Raw genomic sequence first — 26,697 nt, forward strand, 5'->3', positions numbered from 1 at the left:
ACCAGGTTAAAGTCCAACAGGTTTATTTGGTAGCAAAAGCCACACAAGCTTTCGGAGCTGCAAGCCCCTTCTTCAGGTGAGTGGGAATTCTGTTCACAAACAGAGCATATAAAGACACAAACTCAATTTACATGAATAATGGTTGGAATGCGAATACTTACAACTAATCAAGTCTTTAAGAAACAAAACAACATGAGTGGAGAGAGCATCAAGACAGGCTAAAAAGATGTGTATTGTCTCCAGACAAGACAGCCAGTGAAACTCTGTGGGGGTTACAAATAGTGTGCCATGAACCCAATATCCCGGTTGAGGCCGTCCTCGTGTGTGCGGAACTTGGCTATCAGTTTCTGCTCAGCGACTCTGCGCCGTCGTGTGTCGCGAAGGCCGCCTTGGAGAACGCTTACCCGAATATCAGAGGCCGAATGCCCGTGACCGCTGAAGTGCTCCCCAACAGGAAGAGAACAGTCTTGCCTGGTGATTGTCGAGCGGTGTTCATTCATCCGTTGTCGCAGCGTCTGCATAGTTTCCCCAATGTACCATGCCTCGGGACATCCTTTCTTGCAGCGTATCAGGTAGACAACGTTGGCCGAGTTGCAAGAGTATGTACTTTAACCTGGTGTTGTTAAACTTCTTACTGTGTTTACCCCAGTCCAACGCCGGCATCTCCACATTCTGTCAGGAAGCCAATTTTGTATCCATTTAGCTACTCACCCTGGATCCCGTGAGATTTAACCGTATGCAACAATCTACCATGTGGTACCTTGTTAAAAGCCTTGCTAAAGTCCATGTAGACAACATCAACTGCACCGCCCTCATCTACCTTCTTGTTTACCCCCTCAAAAAGCGCAATCAAATTTGTGATACATGATTTTCCACTCACAAAGCCATGCTGACTGTCCCTAATCAGTCCTTGCGTCTCTAAATGCCTGTAGATCCTGTCTCTCAAAATACCTTCCAACAACTTACCCACCACAGATGTGAGGCTCACTGGCCTGTAGTTCCCAGGCTTTTCCCTGCAGCTCTTTTTAACCAAAGGCACAACATTTGCCACTCTCCAATCTTCAGGCACCTCATCTGTGACTATCGATGATTCAAATATCTCTGCCAGGAGACCCGCAATGTCCTCCCTAGCCTCCCGCAATGCCCTAGCCTCCCACAATGCCCCACAAACACTTCATCAGTGACAGTTATGTCAATAAGTAGATGGGGATGCGGTAAAGCAGCAGTAATGGCACTGCGAGTGGAAGCAGGTTTGGTGCTGGTAGAGAATGGTGGGATTTAGGGATGCAGATTCACAGGATATCATAGAATCCCTTCAGTGTAGAAGGAGGCCATTCGGCCCATCAGATCTGCACCAACAACAATCCCACCTATGCCCTATCCCCGTAACTCCACATTTTTACCCCACTAATATCTCTAATCTACGCATCCCGGGACACAAAGGGGCAATTTCGCATGGCCAATGCACCTAACCTGCACATCCTTGGACTGTGAGGGGAAACCGGAGCACCCGGAGGAAACTCATACAGACACAGGGAGAACGTGCAAACTCCACACAGACAGTGACCCAAGCCGGGAATCGAACCCAGGTCCCTCGAGCTGTGAGGCAGCAGTGCTAACCACTGTGCCACTGTGCTGGCAGCACGTCAGGCTGATGAAGACACAGAGACAGAATGGAATTCTAGGTTTTATCTCAAGAATTAGAGTACAGAAGACAAAAGGCAATAATTATAAGGATAAATTACGAGGAGAGATTACGTAAATTAGGCTTGTATTCCGTGGAATTTAAAAAGTTAATGGGTAATTTGAATTAAGTCTTCAGGATATTGAGGGGAAAACATAGGGATGGATGGAGAGCAACCAGTTCTGCTGGTTAAGGAGTCGAGTGATCTTAGATCCCCATCAAAATATTGGCAGAAGTTAATCTTCTCAGTCCCTAATGAAAGGAGCTCCATCAAGAGACAATTGGCAATGCAAGTGACTGGTTCTTTGTCACTTTCCTCTTACCCCCTCCTTTGGTGACTGCCCAAGATTCACCCACAGTAACACGGGCACCTACCGCTGCATTTTAGACGAGCTGACCATTCCCCCACCCTGGGTATTCTGGGATCGTTAGGAGCTCTTGTGCCAACTGAGCAGATCTGTGTATTTTTCAGGCCAAAAGCCTGTTTGAATGTGATTGCTGTATTTCTGTTGTTAGTTTTATTTATTTGAAGGTGTTATCTTTCTTTTATAAATGTCTGCATTAATCTGGCATGATAAAGCAAAAGGATTACATTCCATAAGATGCCTTGACAAAAATGCAATTTTTAAAATGCAAGAACATTGGCCATGTCATTGTTATTTGGAGCATAAATTTAATACATTTAAGTGGGCTTACATTAACACTGCAATGAAGTTACTGTGAAAATTCCCTTGTCACCATACTCTGGTGCCTGTTCGGGAACACAGAGAGAATTTAGCACAGCCAATGCACCTAACCAGCACATCTTTCGGAGTGTGGAATGAAACTGGAGCACCCGGAGGAAACCCACGCAGACATGGGGAGAACGTGCAGACTCCACACAGACAGTGACCCAAGCCGGAAATTGAAACCAGGTCCCTGGCGCTGTGAGGCAGCAGTGCTTGCCACTGTGCCGCATTTTAACTCTTCTAAACCATCAGGCACCTTTATGGTATAATGATGTTTCTGGAGCATTGGTGTACTTGATTAAGATCAGATTCTTAGCAAGGATTGTTCCATTCTGTCACAAATAACTATGTACTACTGTCTGAAGTGGAGGTTAGATGTGGTTTATGCTGATTCACATTTGGCCAACAGATGGTGCAACTATTCATGTTGTGCTCTGTTAACAATAAAATACTTGCATAACAACTGAATAATTATAAGAAAATGGAAGGTGAGTTAATCTTGTTCACTTTAAACCCTGGTAAAATGCCACTGCGTGACCAAATAAATGTGTTGCCACATGTTTGCTTGCAGTGCAGATGCTTAAAGAAAATAGCTTATGCTGTTCCAAGGTGGAAGTTATTAAAAGTACATATGTTATATTAAAAGTATCCTTGTATAATTCTGTTTCATTTAAAGGTTCAGTAATTTTATCATCCAGTAAGAGGGCATTTTAAAGAAACATGCTGACTGTCATATAGTCACTTTACGACCAGCCAGCATGAAGTGTACTTGCTCCTATAAATGATTATTGTTTCTTTGGTTTAAGTTCAATTTATTGTTTCTGTTGCTAGCTGCAAAGGAACACAGAGCTGCATCAAAGTGACATGGCAATGAAGTTTGTTGACTTGTAGCTGTCATACGTATGTGGGGCTTTCATGCCACACTCTGTGTCTCGCAAGGCACCTACAGGTGGCGACGTCCCATGTCGCTCTCAACTTCTGATAAATTTGGACGATACCGTATGTGCGACTATTTTGCCTTCCGGTTGTGTACTCTGTTATCCACTGTGGAGCCTCCTACAATGTGCTTTCCAGTTGTGGCAATGATTTGTTAAGCGTGGAATGACTTGGGACTGGTGTAACCGGGTTCTCTTTTAATTGGTCTCCAAATTACTATCATGTCACTGTTGGGAGATGCTCAGTGGAGGCCTAATTGGCAGCTCCTTATGGGGACAAAGTAAGAATCAGAAAAAGGTATCCATCATTTGTTCAATGTGTCTCTTAAAAGCTAGTCCAAAGTATCATTGTAAGAGGTCTCACAACACCAGGTTAAAGTTCAACAGGTTTGTTTGGAATCACGAGCTTTCAGAGCGCTGCTCCTTCACCAGGTGTGTCTCCTCAGATTGACTTGTTGGCGGAGGACTCACCTGATGAAGGAGCAGCGCTCCGAAAGCTCGTGATTCCAGATAAACCTGTTGGACTTTAACCTGGTGTTGTGAGACTTCTTGCTGTGCCCATCCTAGTCCAACGCCGGCATCTCCACCTCAAAGTATCATTAGCAGAGGCTGCCTGCCTAGTGCTGAATGGTATCCTTCACAGGGACAGCACGAGTGAGCGATAGAAAAAAGATGGTGAATCAACTGGATGAGATGCATGTAACCAATTCTTTACTGTGTTTCAGGATGGAAGAGACTGTAAGGAATCTTCTCCAGAATCAAGGCACACGAGGACAGAATGCAGGAGGCACTGCTGAGCTTTTAAAAGCATGTCAGGTATTGTTTCATTTGAACCACTGAATTTTGAAGAAACTGCTTAAGGATTTCTAAATAATCTGGTTATAAATAAATGAAACATTGCAGCATTTGGAAATGAGGACTGCAAGCATTCAAATTAAGATTGTAGATAGTGGATTGGGAAGTTCCGGTTTGAAAATCTCACTGATCTCTGCTGTGTTCAACCAGGAGAGGAGTGACTGGATCCTTGCACTGTGCCTCAGGCCTGCGTATTTTTATAGACCTGCAATTTCAAATAAACTCAGGTGTCACGGGGATGGGGCCAACTGAGGTCGGTAGGAAGGGAGGGAAGAAGAGAACTCGGCAAAGGCGGGTGGGGGGCTAGTGGTGGGGCTGCCGATCAGGAGGCTGGTGGTCGGGTGAGGGGAGACTGTTGGGGGTTGTGGCGATTGGGGAAATCTATGGGGAAGGGTCTGTGGGGTGGGGGGGGGGGGGTCTGTGGGGGATTGGCAATCGGTGGATCTGTGGGGAGTTGGCAATCGGGAGAGCTCTGTGGGGGGAGGTGGTTGGGGGGGGGGGCGATGTTCATGGAGGGGGTTGACAGATCTCTCATACACTGTATACAAGTCTACACAGTATGTGAGATCAGGGTGCTTGCCTAGCAATCTGCAGCCGGCTCCCCTGGCAAGGTTGTGGTTTTCAGACTTTTGCGAGACTTTTGTGAATTTTCCTATCCTGCCTGCCACGGGAATTGTAGCGGGCATGTGGAACCATGCAAAGGTCTGTTGATCTTGGGCGGGATATTTCGGTGTTGGGGTGAGCACGGCCAGAAAAAACGCCCTTCGAATTTTTGGGGGAAAATTCAGCCGTCGATATGGCTTTGGGAACTGAGAAACCCTCAGGCTACTGTTTCAACATCAACTAGAAAGGCTTCCAGTAGTCCAGCTGAGCAAGCAGTCGATTACCATCTCTCAACTCCACAAAGCCAGCTTGATTTCCAAAGCTCCTCAAACAAAGAAAATTACAGCTTAGGAACAGGCCCTTCAGCCCTCCAAGCCTGCAACGACCATGCTGCCCGACTGAACTAAAACCCCCTATCCTTCCGGGGACCGTATCCCTCCTATTCCCATCTTATGCATGTATTTGTCCAGACACCCCTTAAAACTCATGATCATATCTGCTTCCACCACCTCCCCTGGCAGCAACTTCCAAGCACCCACCACCCTCTCTGTAAAAAAAAACTTGCCTTGTACATCTTCTTTAAACCTTGCCCCACACACCTTAAACCCATGTTTCCTAGTAATTGACTCTTCCACCCTGGAAAAAAGCTTCTGACTATCCACTCTGTCCATGCCCCTCATAATCTTGTAGACTTCTATCAGGTCATCCCTCAACCTCTGTTGTTCCAGTGAGAACAAACTAAGTTTTTCCAACCTCTCCTCATAGCTAATGCCCTCCATACCAGGCAATATCCTGGTAAATCTTTTCTGTACGCTCTCCAAAGTCTCCACATCCTCTGGTAGTGTGGCGACCAGAATTGAACACTATATTCCAAGTGCGGCCTAACTAAGGTCAAGGCCTGCCAAGTGGTCTAAGCACAGAAAGCCCATCCTGCTGCAGCATTGCTCATTTCAAGGATTTTCATATTGTATTGGTATCTCCAACCAGAAACTGCTTGAAACTGAACCCTGCCACAAAGGCAAGATCCTTTGTGGCAAGACTCCCTCCCCCCGTCTCTCTCCTGTCCGTAACACCAGTGTCACGAGTGAATCTGAAGGATTAAATTTCACTTGCTTGCCCACATCTAGCAGAGTCTGAAACTTGTCGGCTCAGTCCCCCAATCTTTGCCGATCTTGTATTTGAACCGTTTGTTTCTCCGTAATTTGCAACCTCAACACTTTTGAATCATCCGCAAACTTGGACGGTATTAATCTGACCCCACTTCTAAATTATTTACGGATATATGATCAGTGAAGGTTTAATACTGACCCTTGAGACTATTTATTAATCACTGTGTTGCATTCACTTGTAGCATCCTCTGAAACCACTTTTTGCTTCCTCTAATTGAGGAAACTTTAGAGTTACTGCAGAAGCTGAACTCCTCCTGCTCCTATCTTCTATGTTTCTATTGGAGAGAAAGCAGGATTAGGCTATTGAGTTGGATGATCAGCCATCATCGTGATGAATGGCAGAGCAGACTCGAAGGGCCGAATGGCCTCCTCCAGCTCCTATCTTCTATGTTTCTATGAACCCGTCTCAACTATTCCATGACTTTAAACTCTGTGGACTGAGCTGCGTGAGCACTTCATTAGACGCTTAGCTAAAATCTATATGTACCAGGTCCTGCAGTAACATTGTGTGATTGAAGAAGTGTTTAATCTTTGTTAAAATAAGCAATAAAAGTCCTTAAATCTACATAATCTGTGATCAATTCTGTTAGCTTTTGGGCCATTGAAACATTAATTTGTCCCTAGTAACAGTGAATGCAGTGGACTTAAATAGAAACAAAAGAAACAGTGGAGGAGATTTAGCGACAAAACAAATGTCAACACTGAACGAAATGTGTGAGTGCGCCATACAGAAAGATGAAGGGAGGAAACCATCAAAGGGCCTGAACATCGTAAAGATGACATGAAAAGCGACCCTTAAAAGAAACTCTTATTTGTAATGCCATGAGAGATCAACTAAATTGGTTTCATATCCCTCACTGTCTCAGACTTTTCATTTTTTTCCCCTGCAAGCGCATCTGCAATTTAAAAAAAACAATAATCTGGAACAAAGTTAATTGGCATCTGGAAAAGTGTGGGCTAATAAATGATGATAGAATAGAGTTGTTAAAGGCAAATGGAATTTGCCTAGTTTGATCGAGTTCTTTGAAATAAGCAGGAAGATGCATGAGGACGGGGCAATTGATTTTGTGTACCTGGACACTCAAAAAAGTGTTTGACAAAATAACACATAACAGACTTGAACAAAATTAAAGTCCCAGGATTAAAGGAATAGGACAGCGTGAATCCAGAATTGTCTCAGGGACCAAAGGCAAAGAGGGGTGGTGAAGGGCTGTTTTACAGACCTACCTCCCTTCCTACCTTACTCACCTACCCTACCCTACCTCACTCACCTAACCACCTCACCCACTAATTTATCTATTTGCTAACATCAAGACTGGACCTTTAAACTTGCTGTATGCAAGTTAGTGTTCGAAAATGGGTGTGTGAGCTGTTTTGCCCCAACTCCATTTTGCGCCAATGGAGTTCCCTGAGGAACCCCATACTGCGTTTTTCTGTGATTAATGCTGTCCTTTTGGAAATATAGATGAGAATTGGTGGTGTTGGGGGGGGGGGGGAATAGGACGGGGGGGGGTTGGGGGGAATAGGACGGGTGTGTCCACGGCTAGATCCTTGGGGAACATCTGGGGTAATGGTTTGGGAAATGGAAAAGAGGCCATTATAAGAGATGCTGTGGATCAGATTAGATAACTAAAAATGGAAACGGGTGAGCGCAGTTCCTCCTAGCTGGATGAACAGTGGAAAGCTGTTGAAGGTGGATGGTGTGGTCAACCCTGTCAAAGTTGCAGACAGGTCAAGGAGGATCAGGAGGGGAAGTTTACCTTTGTCACATTCACATAGGATGTTATTTGTGACTTTATTAGAACTGTTTTGGCATTGTGGCAGGGGTGGAATCCTAATCGGAGGAATACCAATGGGGTTCCGGAAAGATGGGAATTTATTTAAGAGGCTACAACATGTTCAAGGACTTTGGAGAGGAAAGGGAGTTTGGAGATGGTACAGTAGTTTCTCAGGATGGTGAGGTCAAAGGATGCATTTTGGTGGCGAGGAGTGATATTGGCAGATTCATAGCGAGAGGGCCTATTTCTGAAAAGAAAGAAAGGTTTACAATATCTACTAACATGGGGACAAGTGGGGTAGTCTATAGTTTAGTATGAATAGGATTGATGGAACGTGTGGGTCTCAAGATAGGCTTGGGGAGGGCTTGGTGATTAATGTGTTATGACTTGCTCTATTGTACAAAGTCTCACAACACCAGGTTAAAGCCCAACAGGTTTGTTTGGAATCATGAGTTTTCACCTGACGAAGGAGCAGCGCTCTGAAAGCTCTTGATTCCAAATAAACCTGTTGGACTTTAACCTGATGTTGTGAGACTTCGTACTGTGCCTATCCCAGTCCAATGCCGACATCTCCACATCATTGCTCTATTTGAGCTGCAGGTATGATCTAAATCAACATTTATTTATTAGTGTCACAAGTAGGCTGACATTAACACTGCAATGAAGTTACTGTGAAAGCCTCCTGTTGGCCATACTCGAATGCCTGTTTGGGTACACTGAAGGAGAATTGAGCATGGCTGATGCACCTAACCAGTCTTTTGGACTGTGGAAGGAAACCAGATACTTACTACAGGGGTCAAATTGGATGTTCCCACCAGATAATTGTCAAACTGGATAGACACGTGATCTCACATCCGGGAACATCTTTATCCTAGGTCAAGACAATGTATGCTCCTATTCATAAATGTTGCAAATGTTCCTGCGTAAGAAACTTTCTGATAAGAATTTTGCTAACTACAGTCTCCCAGGCCTTTGGCTCTGAACTATTCACCTTTACCATCATCCGTTGCGGTAACCTGCTTTTGGCTGAAGCGAACAATGATTCATACAATACTTATGATACATTAAAATATCAATATATATGTTTTAAAATCATAATTACTTAACTCCCTTATTGCATCCACATATGTGTAAAATATTCTCTCATTAGCTTATTAACTTGTTTCAAGAATCATTTAACCCTTTACTGGTAGTCCTGTCAGTGCCTTATGTATTCTGTTTAAAAACCTTATTAACTGGTTAGAAATTTCCCACTTCAGGATGTAATGGGTATGGAGGAGATTCACTGCTGATACCATAGCTGAGAAACCTCATTTATGATGAGATTAGAGAAATTGAGATGCTTTTCATTCAAACAGCGTATTAAGGCAGTATCCGATAGAGATGTTCAAAATAACAAAAGTTCTTTTTTAAACTAAATGGAGGGAAACTATTTCCACTGAGCTCATTTATACCCTCTGTTTTCAGGAACTGGAGGGTATAATTTTAGTCAAAACCAGTAAAATAATGGAAAAGATTAGGAGAAAATGTTTGTTTTGTAAAGGTTATTTTACCAGGAACGGAAATTGAAGCAAATTTTAAGCAGGGAGAGTCGATAAATGTTTGACAAAAAACATTGTGGGATTTTCCACCTCCATTTTCAGCCAACGAGAATGACAGAGGGGACGGTGAATTCAGGGGGAGTCCCAAAATGGCGTTTAAGCCAATGGATTTCCCCACTTGATTGTCCCTGCCCCTCACCCAGTGATGTAACCGGGTTGTCACTCTGCAATGACAGGAACTATATTTGAATGTATTGTGATATAAATAGCGGGCCTCCCCACTGTAACATTCTCCTTTGTAGGAAAATATCCCCCCCCCCCCCCCCCCATCTGACAACGCGATGTCATGTTGACAGCGATTACAACAGATAATTTTTAAATGGAGCACTGGTGAACAGAACCTTTTTGGGGTGAACAGATAAGTACAGCCCCCAGAAGGGAAGAGGGTCATGCCCGGGCAGTACCCTGGGGGCAGATACCTGAGGTTCCGTGCCCATGGGGTTCCATGAGATGGGGGGGAATCCCATGGTTGGAGGATATTCTGAAATCAAGAGCCATGGTTGCTGGCGTGATGTCACGGGATTTTGTTTGACTATGTGTCAAAAAATATGATGGGAAAAGCTGACAGGCTGCACCCTGCTTTATCTGCCTGAATTGACAGATAATCAAAAAATGAGAAAAACTTGCCTGTTAACACTGCAGGTAAAAGCTGGGGGAGACGGGGATAATGAATAGCTCTTTCAGACAGCTGATACCATGAGCTGAATCGCCTCTGCTGTAAAAAAATGTTATGGGAAGAAAAAACAATAAAATATAATCAATTGAAAAATCTCTGAAATAATAGCTACTGCGTAAAGAGTTATGAGACTATAATTTTACTGAAGAATTCTGATGACATCATAACCCACAAGGATAGTTTGAGAACACCAGCAGAATGTCCAAATTGATTTCCGCCATTTAACTCCCTCAATCATATTTAATATTTTATACCAACTGTAGTTTCAAAGATGCACTAAAATAACCAGGCATTATTGCTTATTTATTCTCAGCACAGTAAGAACAATGTAAATGACAATTTGGTGTGCTGTGCATAATTACACTGGTTTACTGAGTAATTATGTGTTTGGTATGTATTTAGTGAGGCTTGAAATGACTCATTACTAAGCTGCCCTGTTTGCTTTTGTGTAACTCTGTATGTAATGATTTCCAATAACTTGACAATTAACTAAAGAATGGGACTGCAAACTTACTTTACTTACATAACACTTCGAGATTAATTGTGATGGCTTTCAGTCCCTTTGAAAATAAAACAATAAATGAAGTTTACAAACCATAGTTCCCAAGTATTAGGCGATATCACAATATTTGTTCTTTGCTATAATTTTTATTATGAATTTATACAATTGCTACAAAGAAGCCAGCCACACAACAGGATCAATTTTTTCAAGTTTATGATGCTGTTGGGTGATCAACATATTGATTGATTTTCCAAACCCTTGAGTCCATTAAGAATCATTGAACACTGAATGGAAGGAGACTACCATCTCTTAAATGAATGAATGGGATGCGATGAACAACCTTCCTTATGATCTTTTAATTATGCATGAAGAATATGGGAAAGGACATGCTATGCCTAACTTGGAACTCTCAATCACATAGAACATAGAACAGTACAGCACAAGAACAGGCCCTTCAGCCCACAGTGTTGTGCTGAACACGACCCCAAATTAAACTAATCCCTTCTGCCTGCCCTTGGTCCATATCCCTCTATTCCTTGCATGTTCATGTGCTTATCTAACCATCCCTATCATATCTGCCTGCACCACCAGCCCTGGCAGCATGTTCCAGATACCTGCCACTCTGTGTAAACAAAAAACTTGTCCCCTCACATCTCCTTTGAACTTCGTCCCCCCTCTCACATTAAGTGGATATCCTCTAGTATTAGATATTTCATCTCTGGGAAAAAGGATTCTGACTGTCAACCCTATCTACGCCTCTCAGAATTTGGTAGACTTCTACTGCGCATGTGCCAATCACTGCGTGGGACCACGCATGCTCCACAAACCAGGAAGAAGTGCGCACGTGCACTTCTCCACAGATAGGAATGCTGGGTACAAGAACTCCAGGTTTTGTAGATTAAAGATCGGGTTTCCTCTCAACCTCTGCCGCTCCAGAGAAAACAACCCCAGATTATCACCTTGAAATTATTTTTTCCGGTATTTCACTACATCTGCCAATCATATTGAACCTTATCTTTCTGTCATCACCATGTAGTAATTTGACAAAACCCTCCCACTGGCCAGTGAGCCTCACATCTGTGGTGGGTAAGTTGTTGGAAGGTATTTTGAGACAGGATCTGCAGGCATTTAGAGACACAAGGACTGATTAGGGACAATCAGCATGGTTTTGTGAGTGGAAAATCATGTATCACAAATTTGAGTGAGTTTTTTGAAGGGGTAACCAAGAAAGTAGATGAGGGCAGTGCAGTTGATGTTGTCTACATGGACTTTAGCAAAGCCTTTGACAAGGTACTACATGGTATGTTGTTGCATAAGGTTAAATCTCACGGGATCAAGGGTGAGGTAGCTAAATGGATTCAAAACTGGCTTGATGACAGAAACCAGAGGGTGGTTGTAGAGGGTTGTTTTTCAAACTGGAGGCCTGTGACCAGTGGTGTGCCTCATGGATCAGTGCTGGGTCCACTGTTGTTTGTCATTTATATTAATGATTTGGATGAAAATATAGGAGGCAGTTTGCAAATGACACCAAGATTGGTGGCATAGTGGACAATGAAGAAGGTTATCTTGAATTGCAACAGGATCTTGATCAATTGGGCCAGTGAGCTGACAAATGGCAGATGGAGTTTTATTTAGAGAAATGCGAGGTGATGCATTTTGGTAGATTGAACCAGGGCAGGACTTACTCAGTTAATAGGGCGTTGGGGAGAGTTACAGAACAAAGAGATCTAGGAGTGCATGTTCATAGCTCCTTGAAAGTGGAGTCACAGGTGGACAGAGTGATGAAGAAGGCATTCAGCATGCTTGGTTTCATTGGTCAGAACATTGAATACAGGAATTGGGACATCTTGTTGAAGTTGTACAAGACATTGGTAAGGCCACACTTGGAATACTGTGTACAGTTCTGGTCACTATTATAGAAAGGATGAAAGGATATTATTAAACTCGAAAAATTATTAAACAGAAAAGATTTACTAGGATGCTACCGAGACTTGATGGTTTGAGTTATAAGGAGAGGCTGGATAGACTGGGACTTTTTCCTCTGGAGCGTAGAAGGCTGAGGGGTGATCCTATAGAGGTCTATAAAATAATGAGGGGCACAGATCAGCGAGATAGTCAATATTTTTTCCCAAAGGTAGGGGAGTCTAGAACTAGAGGGCATAGGTTTAAGGTGAGAGGGGAGAGATACAAAAGGATCCGGAGAGGCAATTTTTTCACAGAGGGTGGTGAGTGTCTGGAACAAGCTGCCAGAGGTAGTAGTGGATGCTTTTAAAAAGCATCTAGACAGTTTTATGGGTAAGATGGGTATCGAGGGATATGGGCCAAATGTGGGGAATTGGGACTAGCTTCAGGTTTTAAAAGAAAAGGGCGGCATGGACAATTTGGGCTGAAGGGCCTGTTTCCAAGCTGTAAACCTCTATGACTCAGGAGAATGAATTCAATGATCAGCCATGATCAAGATGAATGGCAGAGCAGACCCGAAGGGCGATTGGCCTGCTGCTGCTTCTAGTTTCTATGTTTAAGGTGATAGGAAAGTGGCTCATATTTTTTGTGTCAAATGCATGTTTTTGTGAGGTTCTCCCACTAATCAGCTGTCACTTTGCTGGAAGAGCTGCGGGAGCCCCAAACCAAAGCCATTCCCCCTGGATTTCCTAGACTCTTCAGCCAAAATTCCAGGGAAAGAGTGGGAGATGCCTTGTAGAAATTAATCTTCCAGGCTTTATGCAGTTGCAATGGCCCCGCGCACTATTATTAAATTCAAGCAATCTTGCAGCATTTGCTTCAATAATTCATTGGTTACCTTTTGGGCTGTTTTTCTTTTATTTGTACCTGTCATTCAATTATGTTGTTGTACAGCACAGAACAGTTGACTATTTTCATTTTGGAAGTATTTACAAAAGGAGTTTAGAGGTTAATTATTTGCCTTTTGAAATATTGTCTAGTTGGAAACAAATATTTTACTTTGTGTTTGAACAAGGTGATGATTGACTAAACAATTGATGTTTGATTATTTCATTACAATTTAAACACTAAATGAACAAGAATGATAAGTAATAGTTAAGTTGAAGTTGTAGTTTTAACATATTCCCCAATTCCCCTGCCAATCTTGTCTTATTATTTTGCGAGATGGTATTGAATAATATTACAATTATCTAGTTGGGAAAGAATTCTTACGTGCATGATTAGTACACAGTTCAAAAATAGTAGAGCTGATTAAACACTGCGTACTTGTCAAATGAATTAAGGAAGCCACAATTATCTTCCATCCATTGTCAGCAGAATAATGTTTCATACCTCCGTTGTTTTCAGTTTGGTTTGCAGAAAATGTGTGCCGGTAACATATTATGTGAGACACATTTTATTTGAAAGTTCTTTTTTAAAAATTAGCAAAACAAGTGTCCACCAAACGGACTGTTAGCCTTTTGAACAGAACGGGTCTTTTATGTAAAATAAGGAATTTTAAAATTTTTACTCCGTTCTTAAAGTTACAAAGCCAATGCGCAGAGTGGACCGGGCAGAATCCATCTCCTTGTTTGCTCCAAAAACCAGTTCAAATTGAATCCAATTCATGGTCCCCTCAAGAGAGAGATACAACATCCAAGCTGACAGGAAAAGGGATTGCACCTGATCTTGGGCTTGATCTTAGCAAAAGGCTGAGAACCGATTAAAATAGGAAGTGTATCAGTTTCCTTAGCTCATGGATTGATGTGACAATTACCAAGCTTAGTTCGGTTGTGCAAATAATACGCGGTTGACACTTTTTCACATGTGGTGTTGTATATTTTGCTTTGACTTGAGCTCGTAAAAATGCAACTGGCAGTCCCTCAGGCTAAGTCATTAATGCATTTCAGCTTGGTAGCTGAGATATCACTGATCAGCCTATCACTCCATGGCTCTTGAAGTGTTCTGATATGCAAACTAGCACATTAGTGACCTTGAAAATGAATTATGGATGAAAGTATATTCATGCAAATTAGCAATAATTAGCAGGAATATTATTGAGCTTTTAAATCCAAACTTTGTTCTGCATAGAACTGAAATTTCACTTGGAGGGCATAACTTCTCAATCAATACAGAGTATTTTGATTGACAGCACTGATAGCAAGAAAAGCATTTTCAAAGTAGCTTTGTGAAAGTATTGTTGAGACTAATGGACTTTGATTATTTAAATTTCTGAGCATTTACTGAAGGATGCCCTGCTTTTGCATCTAAGTGTAGGAATAATTGTTTTCAAAGCCACTTAGTTTTTTTGTTGTGTCTTTTCATAATGCTGCATTTCTAGTGCTGGTAACTTATGAATCGTTAAAAATAGCTTGCACTGATATGCCATTAAGCTGAAATAGTATACTATCAAGAATCACTTCCTACAAAATGCATTTTTCAGGGTATAAACAATCCATTTAAACTGAACTACATGGGAAGTATAATGCATGCATTAAACCAAATGAAACTTGAGGATTCCTAACAAGATTGACAATGTATTATTGCAAGCAGCAGAGGCAGAGAATGCTTCATAGTAGGAATTCCATGTAACATTATTAAGTTGTCACAGAAATCTGATGTAATAGCAGAAGAAAAGCTTGAAAAAAATACACAGTGCTTTTTAACGAAACACAGCATCCTATGTGCACCTCACAGAGGTGAAACAGGCACCAAGTAACAGTTAAATAAGTTAGGGGAGCTAACTAAAGGCATGATCGAGGTTTTGAGAACATATTTGCAGTTGCCAGCAAGAACATAAGGTGCAAGGGTTTAGCCGTAGAATTAGCAGGTGAAGGGAGAACATAAAGCTATGTGGATTGAAAGGGTTAGGGGATGCACCATAGCTAATGTCAGGAATCTAGAAGGGAAGGCGTGGGAAATAAAGCTAAACTGATGGCAAAAAACTGGACACAGTGAAGGGACTTGTGAACAAAGGTGAAGATTTCAATATTGCTGCCATGGTAAAAGAGCCTTTCAAGTTCAGATTGAGCAAAGGCAATGGATGAATGGGAATTGGTGCAAATAAGTTTATGGCCAACATTTCTGCTCAATGCACTAAAGCCTTGCTTTCTGCGTTTGCCTCTGTGAGGTACCTTGAGTTTTTTTTAATGTTAAAGGCACTTTATAAAGACAAACTATTGTTTTATAGGAAGGTGTTTGGAAGATTATCGAGGTGAACTTTGGCGAACCTGAACCCAGGTCTGAAAATACATGAATAAGGGTTTCAGCAGCATCCCTGCTATTTACATTTCACCAAAATAATGTTTCTCTTCATTCTACAGTGGCATTCTGCAACTGATGCAAATGCATTCAAAAATGGGCATGTTGTGAATTGTCCATGTTTGCTACACTTGTCACCTATAAATTGCTATAACATCTTTGAATTTTGACTTAATTAATGTTATGATACTAAATTAGAATCAGCCTAAATAACAACAACTTCTAACACCTTTAACATAATAAGACATTGTGTTTTAGATGCTGCAAGTTGTTGCAGAGATTTTGGATTTTAAAAGGGTGCTGACTTGCCAGTTCAGTATGTACTTGACTGTGTGCAGTTTTTAAGAATTAAGCCAGATAGGCATCTTTGATTTAAACATGCAAGAAGTTAGTTTTATTGTGCTAAAATCCAGCTGGATAAAAATATTAAACATGCTGAAAATATACAAATACTTCCTACTAACCCATGCAAACACACACTGAAACCCCAAGTATTCAGAAAAAAATACTATTTTACAGAGTAGCAGATGCTAAACTTGACAAAGTAAGATGCAGGCGCAACAAAAGGCGTAATATGTACGTATATATGACCAGCTAATGAAATTACAAATTTATATTCAGTTTTGCACATCTTCATAACAATCAGGTACATGGTTAGGAAAGCTTTAGAGGGACAGGGGCCAAACGCAGGCAAATGGGACTAGTTCAGTTTAGGAAACCTGGTAAGCATGGACAAGTTGGGCCGAAGGGCCTGTTTCCATGCTGTATATCTCTGACTCTCTATGACTCTAAGGCCGGAATTTTGATGGCCCACCCACCACAGGAATTGGAGCGGATGAGGGGCGAACTATAGAAAGGTCCATTGACTTTGGGACGAGCAAGGCCCTATGACTCTAATCGGGATATGCAAAATGTCCAGAATTGTAGAAGAGCAGGAATCTGAGATGTAGGGTTAGAGGAAGTTACAGAGTTAGGGAGGGGTGAAGCTATGGAGAAATTTGAAGACTGGGATGAGAATTTTAAAATTGAGTAGTTGATGGACTGGGTGCAGATCAGCAAGCACAGGAGCGATGGGTGAACATAACGTGGGGCAAGTTAAGACACGGGCAGCAGAATTTTGGATGAGCTTTGGTTTATGTAAGCTGGGAGGCTTGTTGGGTGTAAATTGGAGTAACAATAGCTTGAATGATGGTTTCAGCAGCAGGTCAGCTGAGACGAGGGCAAAATCGGAAAATGTTACCAAGGAGGATGTAGGTTCTAAGTGATATGTGGACTTGTGGCTGAAATCTCATGGGGCAAATACGACACCAAGGCTGCAAACCTTTCATATTTTTAAAGATTACCAGGGAGGGTACAGTAGACGGCTAGGGAACTGAGTTGGTGATGGGCACTGAAACCATGGCTTCTGTCTTTGCCATGTTTCATTGGAAGACAATTCTGCTCATCTGTTACTGGATGTTGGGGAAACCGATATTCTGTCTAATCTTCTGACCTACCACTCACCTTTATGGAATTATATGCTTTTTCTTTAAGTTTGATACTGCCTTTAGCTTTTATAGTTAACCATGGATGGTGGGCCCCCCCTTGGAAATTTTCTATCTCATTGGAATGTAACCATTCTGTGTATTTGGAAATATCCCCTTAAATGTCTGCAACTGTATATTGACCTAATTTGCCAGTTCACTTTAGCTAGCTCTACGCCATGCCTTCATAATTTTCTTATTTGAGTTTAAAATATAGTCTTGCATCAGTCATTTTTGTAAAAATACATTAGTCACTTCTGCAAATATGTATAGTTTGTCAAATCTGATTTGTCTTTAACAAATATTTTGTGACTAGACATCAGTAAGTGCTCCCTAATTTTCCATTAGTTGTGCAGATGAACTTTGATTAAAATGAACAAGTATTTGACCAAATACACCATAAATAATATTAATTCAGTTGCTCACTTTATTCCGAATATTACTCCAATGTTGTTTTGGAAGTACTTGTCACCTGGCAATTAGCAACACTTCTTTCCTTATCACACTTTGTAAGGCCATATGTAAAAAAAAGTAATATTTCAATGAAGTTTCCTAAAAGTATATAGTTTTATATTACACTGAAATAGGACTACTTTAGCAAAGGGAAAATCCCTAGCATTTCAAAAGCTGCTTTTTTTGCTTCAATGGGTGGGATTTTCCAGTCCCTCCCACCGGCAGGATCTTGTCCTGTCGGAGATTTGAACAATAAAAGCAAAATACTGCAGATGCTGGAATCTGAAACAAAACTGATATTTGAACGGCTTGCTGCATCCGACTGGGAGAACCTGCGGCACCAGGGCTGGAAAATCCCAGCCAATGTATTTTCCAGTGTTAACAGTCTCTGAGCAAATTGAATTGAAGAGAACACAAGAACATAAGAACTAGGAGCTGGAGAAGGCCATTTGGCCCCTCGAGCCTACTGCGCCATTCAATAAGATCATGGCTGATCTTTTTGTGGACTCAGCTCCACTTACCCGCTCACTCACCATAACCCTTAATTCCTTTACTGTTCAAAAATGTATCTATCCTTTCCTTAAAAACATTCAATGAGGTAGCCTCAACTGCTTCACTGGGCAGGGAATTCCACAGATTCACAACCCTTTGTGTGAAGAAGTTCCTCCTCAACTCAGTCCTAAATCTGCTTCCACTTATTTTGAGGCTATGCCCCCTAGTTCTAATTTGACCTGCCAGTGGAAACAACTTCCCTGCTTCTATCTTATCTATTCCCTTCATAATCCTATATTTCTATAAGATCTCCCCTCATTCTTCTGAATTCCAATGAGTATAGCCCCAGTCTTCTCAGTCTCTCCTCATAAGCCAACCCTCTCAACTCCGGAATCAACCCCCTCCAGTGCCAGAATATCCTTTCTCAAGTAAGGAGACCAAAACTATACACCGTACTTCAGGTGTGGCCTCACCAGCACCTTATACAACTGCAACATAACCTCACTGTTTTTAAACTCCATCCCTCCAGCAATGAAGGACAAAATTCCATTTGCCGCCTTAATTGCCTGCTGCACCTGCAAACCAACTCCTTGAGATTCTTGCACAAGGACACCCAGGTCCCTCTGCACAGCAGCATGCTGCAATTTTTTACCATTTAAATAATACTCCATTTTGCTGTTATTCCTACCAAAATGGATGACCTCACATTTACCAACATTGTACTCCATCTGCCAGACCCTCGCCTACACAAACTATCTATATCCCTTTGCAGACTTTCAGCATCCTCTGCACACTTTGCTCTGCCACTCATCTGAGTGTCATCTGCGAATTTTAACACACTACACTTGGTCCCCAACTCCAAATCATCAATGTAAATCGTAAACAATTGCGGTCCCAACATTGATCCCTGTGGCACACCACTAGTCACTGATCGCCAACCAGAAAAACACCCATTTACCCCCACTTTGTTTTCTGTTAGTTGACCAATCCTCTATCCATGCCAATACATTACCCGCAACACCGTGCACCTTTATCTTATGCAGCAGTCTTTGGTGCGGCAGCTTGGCAAATGCTTTCTGGAAATCCAGATACACCACATCCACAGGTTCCCCATTGTCCACTGCACATGTAATGTTCTCAAAGAATTCCACCAAAATTAGTCAAACATGGCCTTCCCTTCATGAACCCATGCGGCATCTTACCAATGAGACAATTTATATCCAGATGTCTTGCTATTTCTTCCTTGATGATAAATTCAAGCATTTTCCCTGTTACAAAAGTTAAGCTAACCGGCCTATAGTTACCCACCTTTTGTCTACTTCCTTTTTTAAACAGTGGCGTCACATTTGCTGTTTTCCAATCTGCGGGAACCACCCCAGAGCCCAGCGAATTTTGGTAAATTACCACTGGTACATTTGTTATTTCTCCTGCCATCTCTTTTAGTACCCTGGGATGCAGAAGAGGACAGAATCTTGCACATAACTCAATACATTTTAATCTCAATGGATGAAAGCATTTGTTCTCATTTTAAAGGCTAAGCATACAAAATGACATGGTTATCTAAAAATAATCTCAGATCAATGATCATCAGTAAGCACGTCTTCAATTGTACTCCCAAATATCTTCAGTAAGTGCAAAATCAGCACTTTAACATTGAATTGCAATATCACAGAATTCCTCAGGATTTTGTCATTGGCTTTCTGTGGCTTTGTGGTTAATGGTCAGCGCAGACAGTAGGATTACTTTATTTTTCTGTTCCAGACTTCTGATTGTTGTTTTTCTAATTGAATCCAGTGTTTCCTTTTAGGGAAGCTGAATGATGGCCAAATACCCAGTAGTATGACTTGTTGATGTAATGTGATTAAGGAACACCAGAAACGTATTGAACCAATACCTAGTTGTTTTGACACTGGTATGGATTCATATATAACTAGTATTAAGGCTGTATATTTTATCTTTCTGCAACTGCAACCTCTCTCAAATTCTTACTCTAGGATAGTTAATAAAATTTATTAGTGATGTGGCTTATAGTGGCAACTTGCAGGCAAGTAGCATCTTAAATGTCCCAAGGGGCGAGGAAAAGATTAGATGACTAATCTTTGTAGGATTGTGAAGAGAAAGATGATTGAATGCTTGGTTAACAAGATGGGTTTTCAGAAAGCTTTTCTAAAGGTTAGAGGGGAAACAGATAGATTGAGGGAAAACGTTCCAGAGGGTAGGACAGAAACGTGTGAAATATCTACCACCAGCAGAGCAGAAGGAGGGATGTGTAAAGGTGGTCAAGGTGCATGGCCGTGATTCTCCCGTCCCGCTGCACTAATTTTTTAGTGTAGCAGGTCAGGAGAATCCTGCGGCGGTCGGTTTGCGCGAGCATTCGCGCCCCGTTTGTCTCCCAGTGCCGGATTTCCGGCATCGTCTGCTCCACGCCGAAAATCGGCAGTGAGATGCACAGACTATTTGAATATTTTCAATAATTATATTCAAATATTATTTTCAATATTATTTGAATATGGTTAACGGGTCCAGGATTGAAGTCTCCTGGTCTGCTGGCATCTCCCACCCTGCCAGAGTATTTCATGATGTGGAGATGCCGGCGTTGGACTGGGGTAAGCACAGTAAAAAGTCTCAACACCAGGTTAAAGTCCAACAGGTTTATTTGGTAGCACAAGCTTTCAGAGCACTGCCCCTTCATCAGGTGAGTGGGGGTTGTGTTCACAAACAGGGCATATAGAGACACAAACTCAATTTACAAGATAATGGTTGGAATGCGATTTACAGGTAATCAAGCCTTAAAGACACAGACAATAAGTGGAGAGAGGGTTAAGCAAAGGTTAAAGAGATGTGTATTGTCTCCAGCCAGGACAGTTAGTGAGATTTTGCAAGCCCAGACAAGTCGTGGGGGTTACGGATAATGTAACATGGACCTCAGATCCCGGTTGAGGCTGTCCTCATGTGTGCGGAACTTGGCTATCAGTTTCTGCTCAGCGATTCTGCGTTGTCGTGTGTCGTGAAGGCTGCCTTGGAGAATGCGTACCTGAAGATCAGAGGCTGAATGCACGTGACTGCATTTGACTGTATTTCACTCCAGTGGGGATTACATTAGCTTCCTACTTCCAGGGAGCTCGCGGCCCAACCCCGCTAGAGTGAAGGGGGGCATACGGGGCCCCCCAGAGGGTCAGGCAGTGGGAAGGATGGTGCCCCTTGGGAATTGGCACCTTGGCTGTGCCTGCCTGGGCCCCCTGGCACTGCCCAAGAGGCAAAGTGCCAGTACCCAGGGGGGCACCTTAGCACTGCCCATCAGGCATAGGCTCTGCCCTATTGGCACTGCCCTATGGGGGGGGGCAGGACCTAGGGGGTGGGGCCTGATGGCCGGGGCCTGAGGGGTGATCCATGGGGGTGGGGGGGTCCTGCTGCCACTCTGTAGTCGGGATCGGTGGGGGAAAGGAGGGAGGCCAGCGATCGGGACGGGGTAAGGAGTGGGGGGGGGGTGAGCCGGTGGAAGGGGAGACGGTCAACCTGCTGGGGAGGGTCGACACTGCGAGGGAGGGGTCAGGACTGTGGGATGGGGCGGGGGGACTGTCTGGAGATTGCGGTGGCTGGGAAGTGAGTGTCAGGGTAGGGCCTAGGAATGGTTGGGATGTCAATGATCGGGCCGTGGGTGTCAGAGAGCTGGCATTGCAGGGATCGAGGGGCTGCAGCAATCAGGATGCCATCAGTGCGGGGCGCCAATCTCGGCACTGACAGATCGACACATGCGCAGTGACCCGCTCAGCACTCTGATTTCAGCCTCTCCAGCGGGAATAGGCCCCGCTCCTGAAATCTAATATTCACATGGTGGCCTCTGCATTGCACAGGTTCTTCTCTGATCTCCCACTGAAAAACAACAGCGTGAATTACTCCAGTTGTCATGCAAATTCGACACTTAGAATTTTTTGGGGAGAATTCCGTCCCGTGTTTCAGTGCTTCAATCACGGGTCAGGTTATCAACATTTCACAAACCAAAATCAGATTGGAAGTTGTCAATATCGGCCAATTGGAGAAGGTATTGAATGGGATTAGAGGCTGTTGGAACCAATCTGATGGGTTAGAGGATGTCCCTGACAATCTTTATGGGTTGTCAACACTTAATGGACATATTGTAGCCTTCTGTTTTTACGTTTTAGAAACTGAAATGCTTGAAGTGCACATAAGGTTAACAGACCATTAAAAAAGCAAAAGGCAAGTTGATGCTTGGATTTGACCTATATTAAAGGATTAATTTCATTTGTTTTTTGACTCAGTAATATCCCTCCTTAAGCTGCTTAACAGTGAAACGTACTTATTTAAAATTATTAAACCAATGCCTGTATAACCTCAATTCAGATAACCCTTTCTTGCTTCTGAGCTGAGAGAGGTCGTGGGAGAGAGTCTGAAAGTGAGACATTTCTAACTTACAAATGTATGGAAATGATTGATTTGCAGGATTTTCAATCAGGAAGCAAACACCAGCAGCGAGGAGATATGATCAGAGGATCAATGGGTTAGTGCCCCAGTGTAGGAGCCCTAGTTCTCTGGCCAGTGTCTCATTGAGTGTAACGTATCACTTGGAGTGCAGGATTACTGAATAAAGTCAAGTAAAGTTAATTCATTATTCACAAGTAAGGCTTACATTAACACTGCAGTGAAGTTACTGTGAAATTCTCCGAGTCGCCACAGTCCGGCGCCTGTTCGGGTCAATGCACCTAACCAGCACGTCTTTTGGAAACCGGAGCACCCAGAGGAAACCCATGCAGACATGGGGAGAACATGCAAACTCCACAAAGACAGTCATCCAAGCCACGAATCGAACCTGGGTCCCTGGCACTGTGAGGCAGCAGTGCTAACCACTGTGCCACCATGCTGCCCCAATAGTTGCAATAATTATGGGTGTGCTTGCTTTTACAAATTAACATCATGGCTAGAATTTTCCGACCGTTTCACGCCAGCAGGATTTTCCCATTCCGTTGCAGTGAATGGAGATTTGACTTGTCACTAACTTCTCCGTCTACGCTGCAGCGGGAGCGTGGCATGAACAGGCAGTAAAATCACACCCATGTATTTTGAGCTTAAAGGGTTTCAGTTCATAAATGATAACTTTTCTGGGATGAGACATCTGGTGGAATAAAGTTGTATTCAAGTCCCTGAAATATTTGAATTTCCAAATGTAAAATACCTAAGGATCAAATTTTTGCTTCTGAGTCAGATGTGCAGAGTCGAGATACTTCCCAGTTTCACAAACCCAACCTGGGAAAAAGAGGCCCAGAAGTTGAGAGTTTGGATCCGGGTGGCGTGGATTAGAAGGCGGGGCCCACCGCCCTTGGAAAGGGTATGGAGGCGGGTGTGCATTGGCACACTGTGAAAGATTGAAAAATATCTATCCAGCCCTCAATCCCCCACACACTTCATATGCCCCATGCATGCCAACCCAAGAAACTTCATGCCCTGGTATCCTCCCCCCATTATCATCCATACTGTCCAAGTCAATCTATGATGTGCCTGTATCCACCCACCATGTTCGCCACACTCACCATGCCAACATATGGCCCTGTTCCCATAGAAAACATTTTTTCTTAACACAGCAGACATTTTTTTCAAAAATTGAAAGGGTAGGCAGCTGGATAGCTTCCTTTGAAAGAGCCTCCTAACAGTCTTGACAGATGATTATTATAGAAGCCCTACAGTTCAGAAGGAGACCATCTGACCCATTGAGTCTGCACTGACTCTCTGAAAGGGAATCCCGCCCTATCCCAGTAACCGTGCACATTTAGCATGGCCAATCCACCTAAACTGCACATCTTTGGACTGAGAGGAAACCAGAGCACCCGGAGGAAACCCACACGGACACAGGGAGAATGTGCAAACTCCACACAGACAGTCACCCAAGACCAGAATTGAATCCAGGTCCCTGGCACCGTGAGGCAGCAGTGCTAACCACTGTGCTGACAGGTGACAGCTGACAGATTCTGACAGTCTGTTGACAAGTTACATCCATTGACTCAGCAAAAAGGAAGATGGTTGTGGTTGTTGGAAGTCAGTTATCACAGTTCCAGGACATCACTGTAGGAGTTCCTCAAGGAAGTGTCTTTGGTCCAACCTTCATCAGTTCCTTCATCAATGATCTTCCTTCCATCGTAAGGTCAGAAATGGGGATGTTCGCTGATGATTTATTCAGTACCATTTTTGCCTCCTCATGAATGCAGCAAGACCTGGGCAATATCAGTGCTTGGGCTTACAAGTGGCAAGTAATGTTCATGTCATACAAATGCTATGGAATGACCATCTCTAACAAGTGAGGATCCAACCATCTCCTCTTGACATTCAATGGCATTACCATTGCTTAATCCCCACTATCAACATTTTGGGGGTTACCATTGACCAGAAACTGAACTGGACTAGCAATATAAATACTCTGGCTACAAGAGCAGATCAGAGACTAGGAATCCTGCAGCAAGAAACTCAGCACCTGACTCCTTAAAGTCCGTCCAACATGAACAAGGCAGCAGTCAGAAATGATTAAATACTCTCCACTTGCCTGGATGAGTGAAGTTCGAACAACACTCAAGAAGCTTAACACCATCTGGGACAAAGTAATCCGCTTGATTGTTATCCCTTCCACAAACATTCATTGTCTCCACCACTAATGCACAGTGGCCGCTGTGTGTACCATCGACAAGATGCACTGCAGGAACTCACCAAGACTCCTTAGACAGCAACTTTCAAATGCATGACCACTGCCATCTAGAAGGACAAGGGCAGCAGATGCATATGAACATGACCATTTGGAAGTTCCCCTCCAAGTCATATACCATTCTGCCTTGCTAATATGTCACCGTTCCTTCACCATCACTGGGTCAAAATCCTGGAACTCCCTTCCAATCAGTACTCAGGATGTACCTACTCCACATGGACTGCAGCAGTTCAAGAGGGCATCTGTCCATCACCACCTTAGATGATGGGTAATAAGTGCTGGCCCATAGCCAGCAATGCTTACATCCCATGAGCGAATAAAAAAAAGTTCCAATGAGCTTGACCGTAACGAGTTTATGCATTTTTTAATGCACATTTATGGCTACTTTAAACAATTCCAAGAGGGACTCGACATACCTCAAAAGAAACCTGACCTACTCTGAATGTGCCCCTGGACCAGATCCAACGGGGTAACTGGATGTCCAGGGGGAGCCCTGGTTGCCCAAATGAATCCACAAAGTTCAGACCTGCTCTTACCTGGTCTAACCTTGGATTTCACACTCCTAACCCACCAAAATCCAACTTGGGTGGAAGCGGCTGATGATTTAAATAGCCAGCCGGCTCTGTAAACTGAACATGCTCAAACCCTGCCATGACTCCCTTCCCGCTCCCATGAAAACAGCCATGTTTGGGGGCGGGAATTATGAATTCCGGGCTCGTCTGCCATTTTTGGCATGACAGAGAGGCCAAAATCCTGGGCTATGTTTTCCAGGAATAATTACATTTGGCTGGAAAGACTCAATTGCAGTAGGTTTGAAAATGATAATTAACCTATGTGCAAATTTTCTGGAAAAGGTCCATGTTCTAAGATCAGCCTATGGTGCACCTTCACTTACATCATCCATAAAGTAATTCTAAATCCACCACAGTTGCAAACTAGTGTATTTTAGCATGTGTTCCTTTGTTTGAAAATAACTAATGGAATGTGGGAATGTCTGCAGCTTAAGTTATAACAGGTCTACTGTCATTTAACATGAATGACTCATCTGAGTTTTCATAGGATCTAGACTCAGTGCTGGTTTTCAACAATCAGCTTTTATTGTGGCTGTGTCAGCATTTCTTACTTTTTGCCCTATTTTTTCCTGTTTTCCAAGTATATGACTAACCAATAAATAGAGCTTAATTAGTGTTGGGAGATTGAGAAAATGGCCTGGGATAATAGTTCAACATCTTATCTTCAATATTGTTGATCTTCCACCAGTTTCATAGTTTTTCTGGTGACCTTTCTTAAAAGAAAACAAAGCCACAAACCACCCGAAGGTCAGGAGCAGTAGCAGCACCTCCGTGAAATTGACCTGACACTGACAGACCAGCTTTATAAAAAATTGGAACTGGGCCTGTAAGTTCTGATTTTAAGTCCAATTTTCAGGTCCGCAGCTGTCTCTGACTGTTTGTTTAGGCTGGAGATCCCCACCGCTGACCCGGGGCCCTGAGGTTTGACACTGTCATCCTCGACACTGTCATCCTCAACACTGGTGCCCCACAAGGCTGTGTCTCAGCCTCTTACTATACTCCTTATACACCTATGACTGTGTGGCCAGATTCCCCTCCAAATCGATTTTCAAGTTGGCAGATGACACCACCGTAGTGGGTCGGATCTCAAACAATGACAAGAGTACAGGAATGAGATAGAGAATCTGGTGAACTGGTGCAGTGACAATAATCTCTCCCTCAATGTCAACAAAATGAAGGAGATTGTCATCGACTTCAGAAAGCGTAGAGGAGAACATG

General features: G+C 43.0%; 1 protein-coding gene across 1 annotated transcript in view; it reads left to right on the forward strand.

Annotated features, from left to right (window-relative positions):
- Positions 1-26,697, forward strand: part of nckap5l (NCK-associated protein 5-like) — a 358,788-nt gene that overhangs the window by 77,543 nt on the left and 254,548 nt on the right. The window contains exon 2 of the mRNA XM_078228130.1: positions 4,073-4,163. Within this exon, the coding sequence (XP_078084256.1) occupies positions 4,073-4,163 (91 nt within the window). The remainder of the gene's footprint in view (positions 1-4,072; positions 4,164-26,697) is intronic.

Source organism: Mustelus asterias, chromosome 14 (assembly GCF_964213995.1).
Source record: "Mustelus asterias chromosome 14, sMusAst1.hap1.1, whole genome shotgun sequence".
In the NCBI taxonomy this organism is placed as follows: domain Eukaryota; kingdom Metazoa; phylum Chordata; class Chondrichthyes; order Carcharhiniformes; family Triakidae; genus Mustelus; species Mustelus asterias.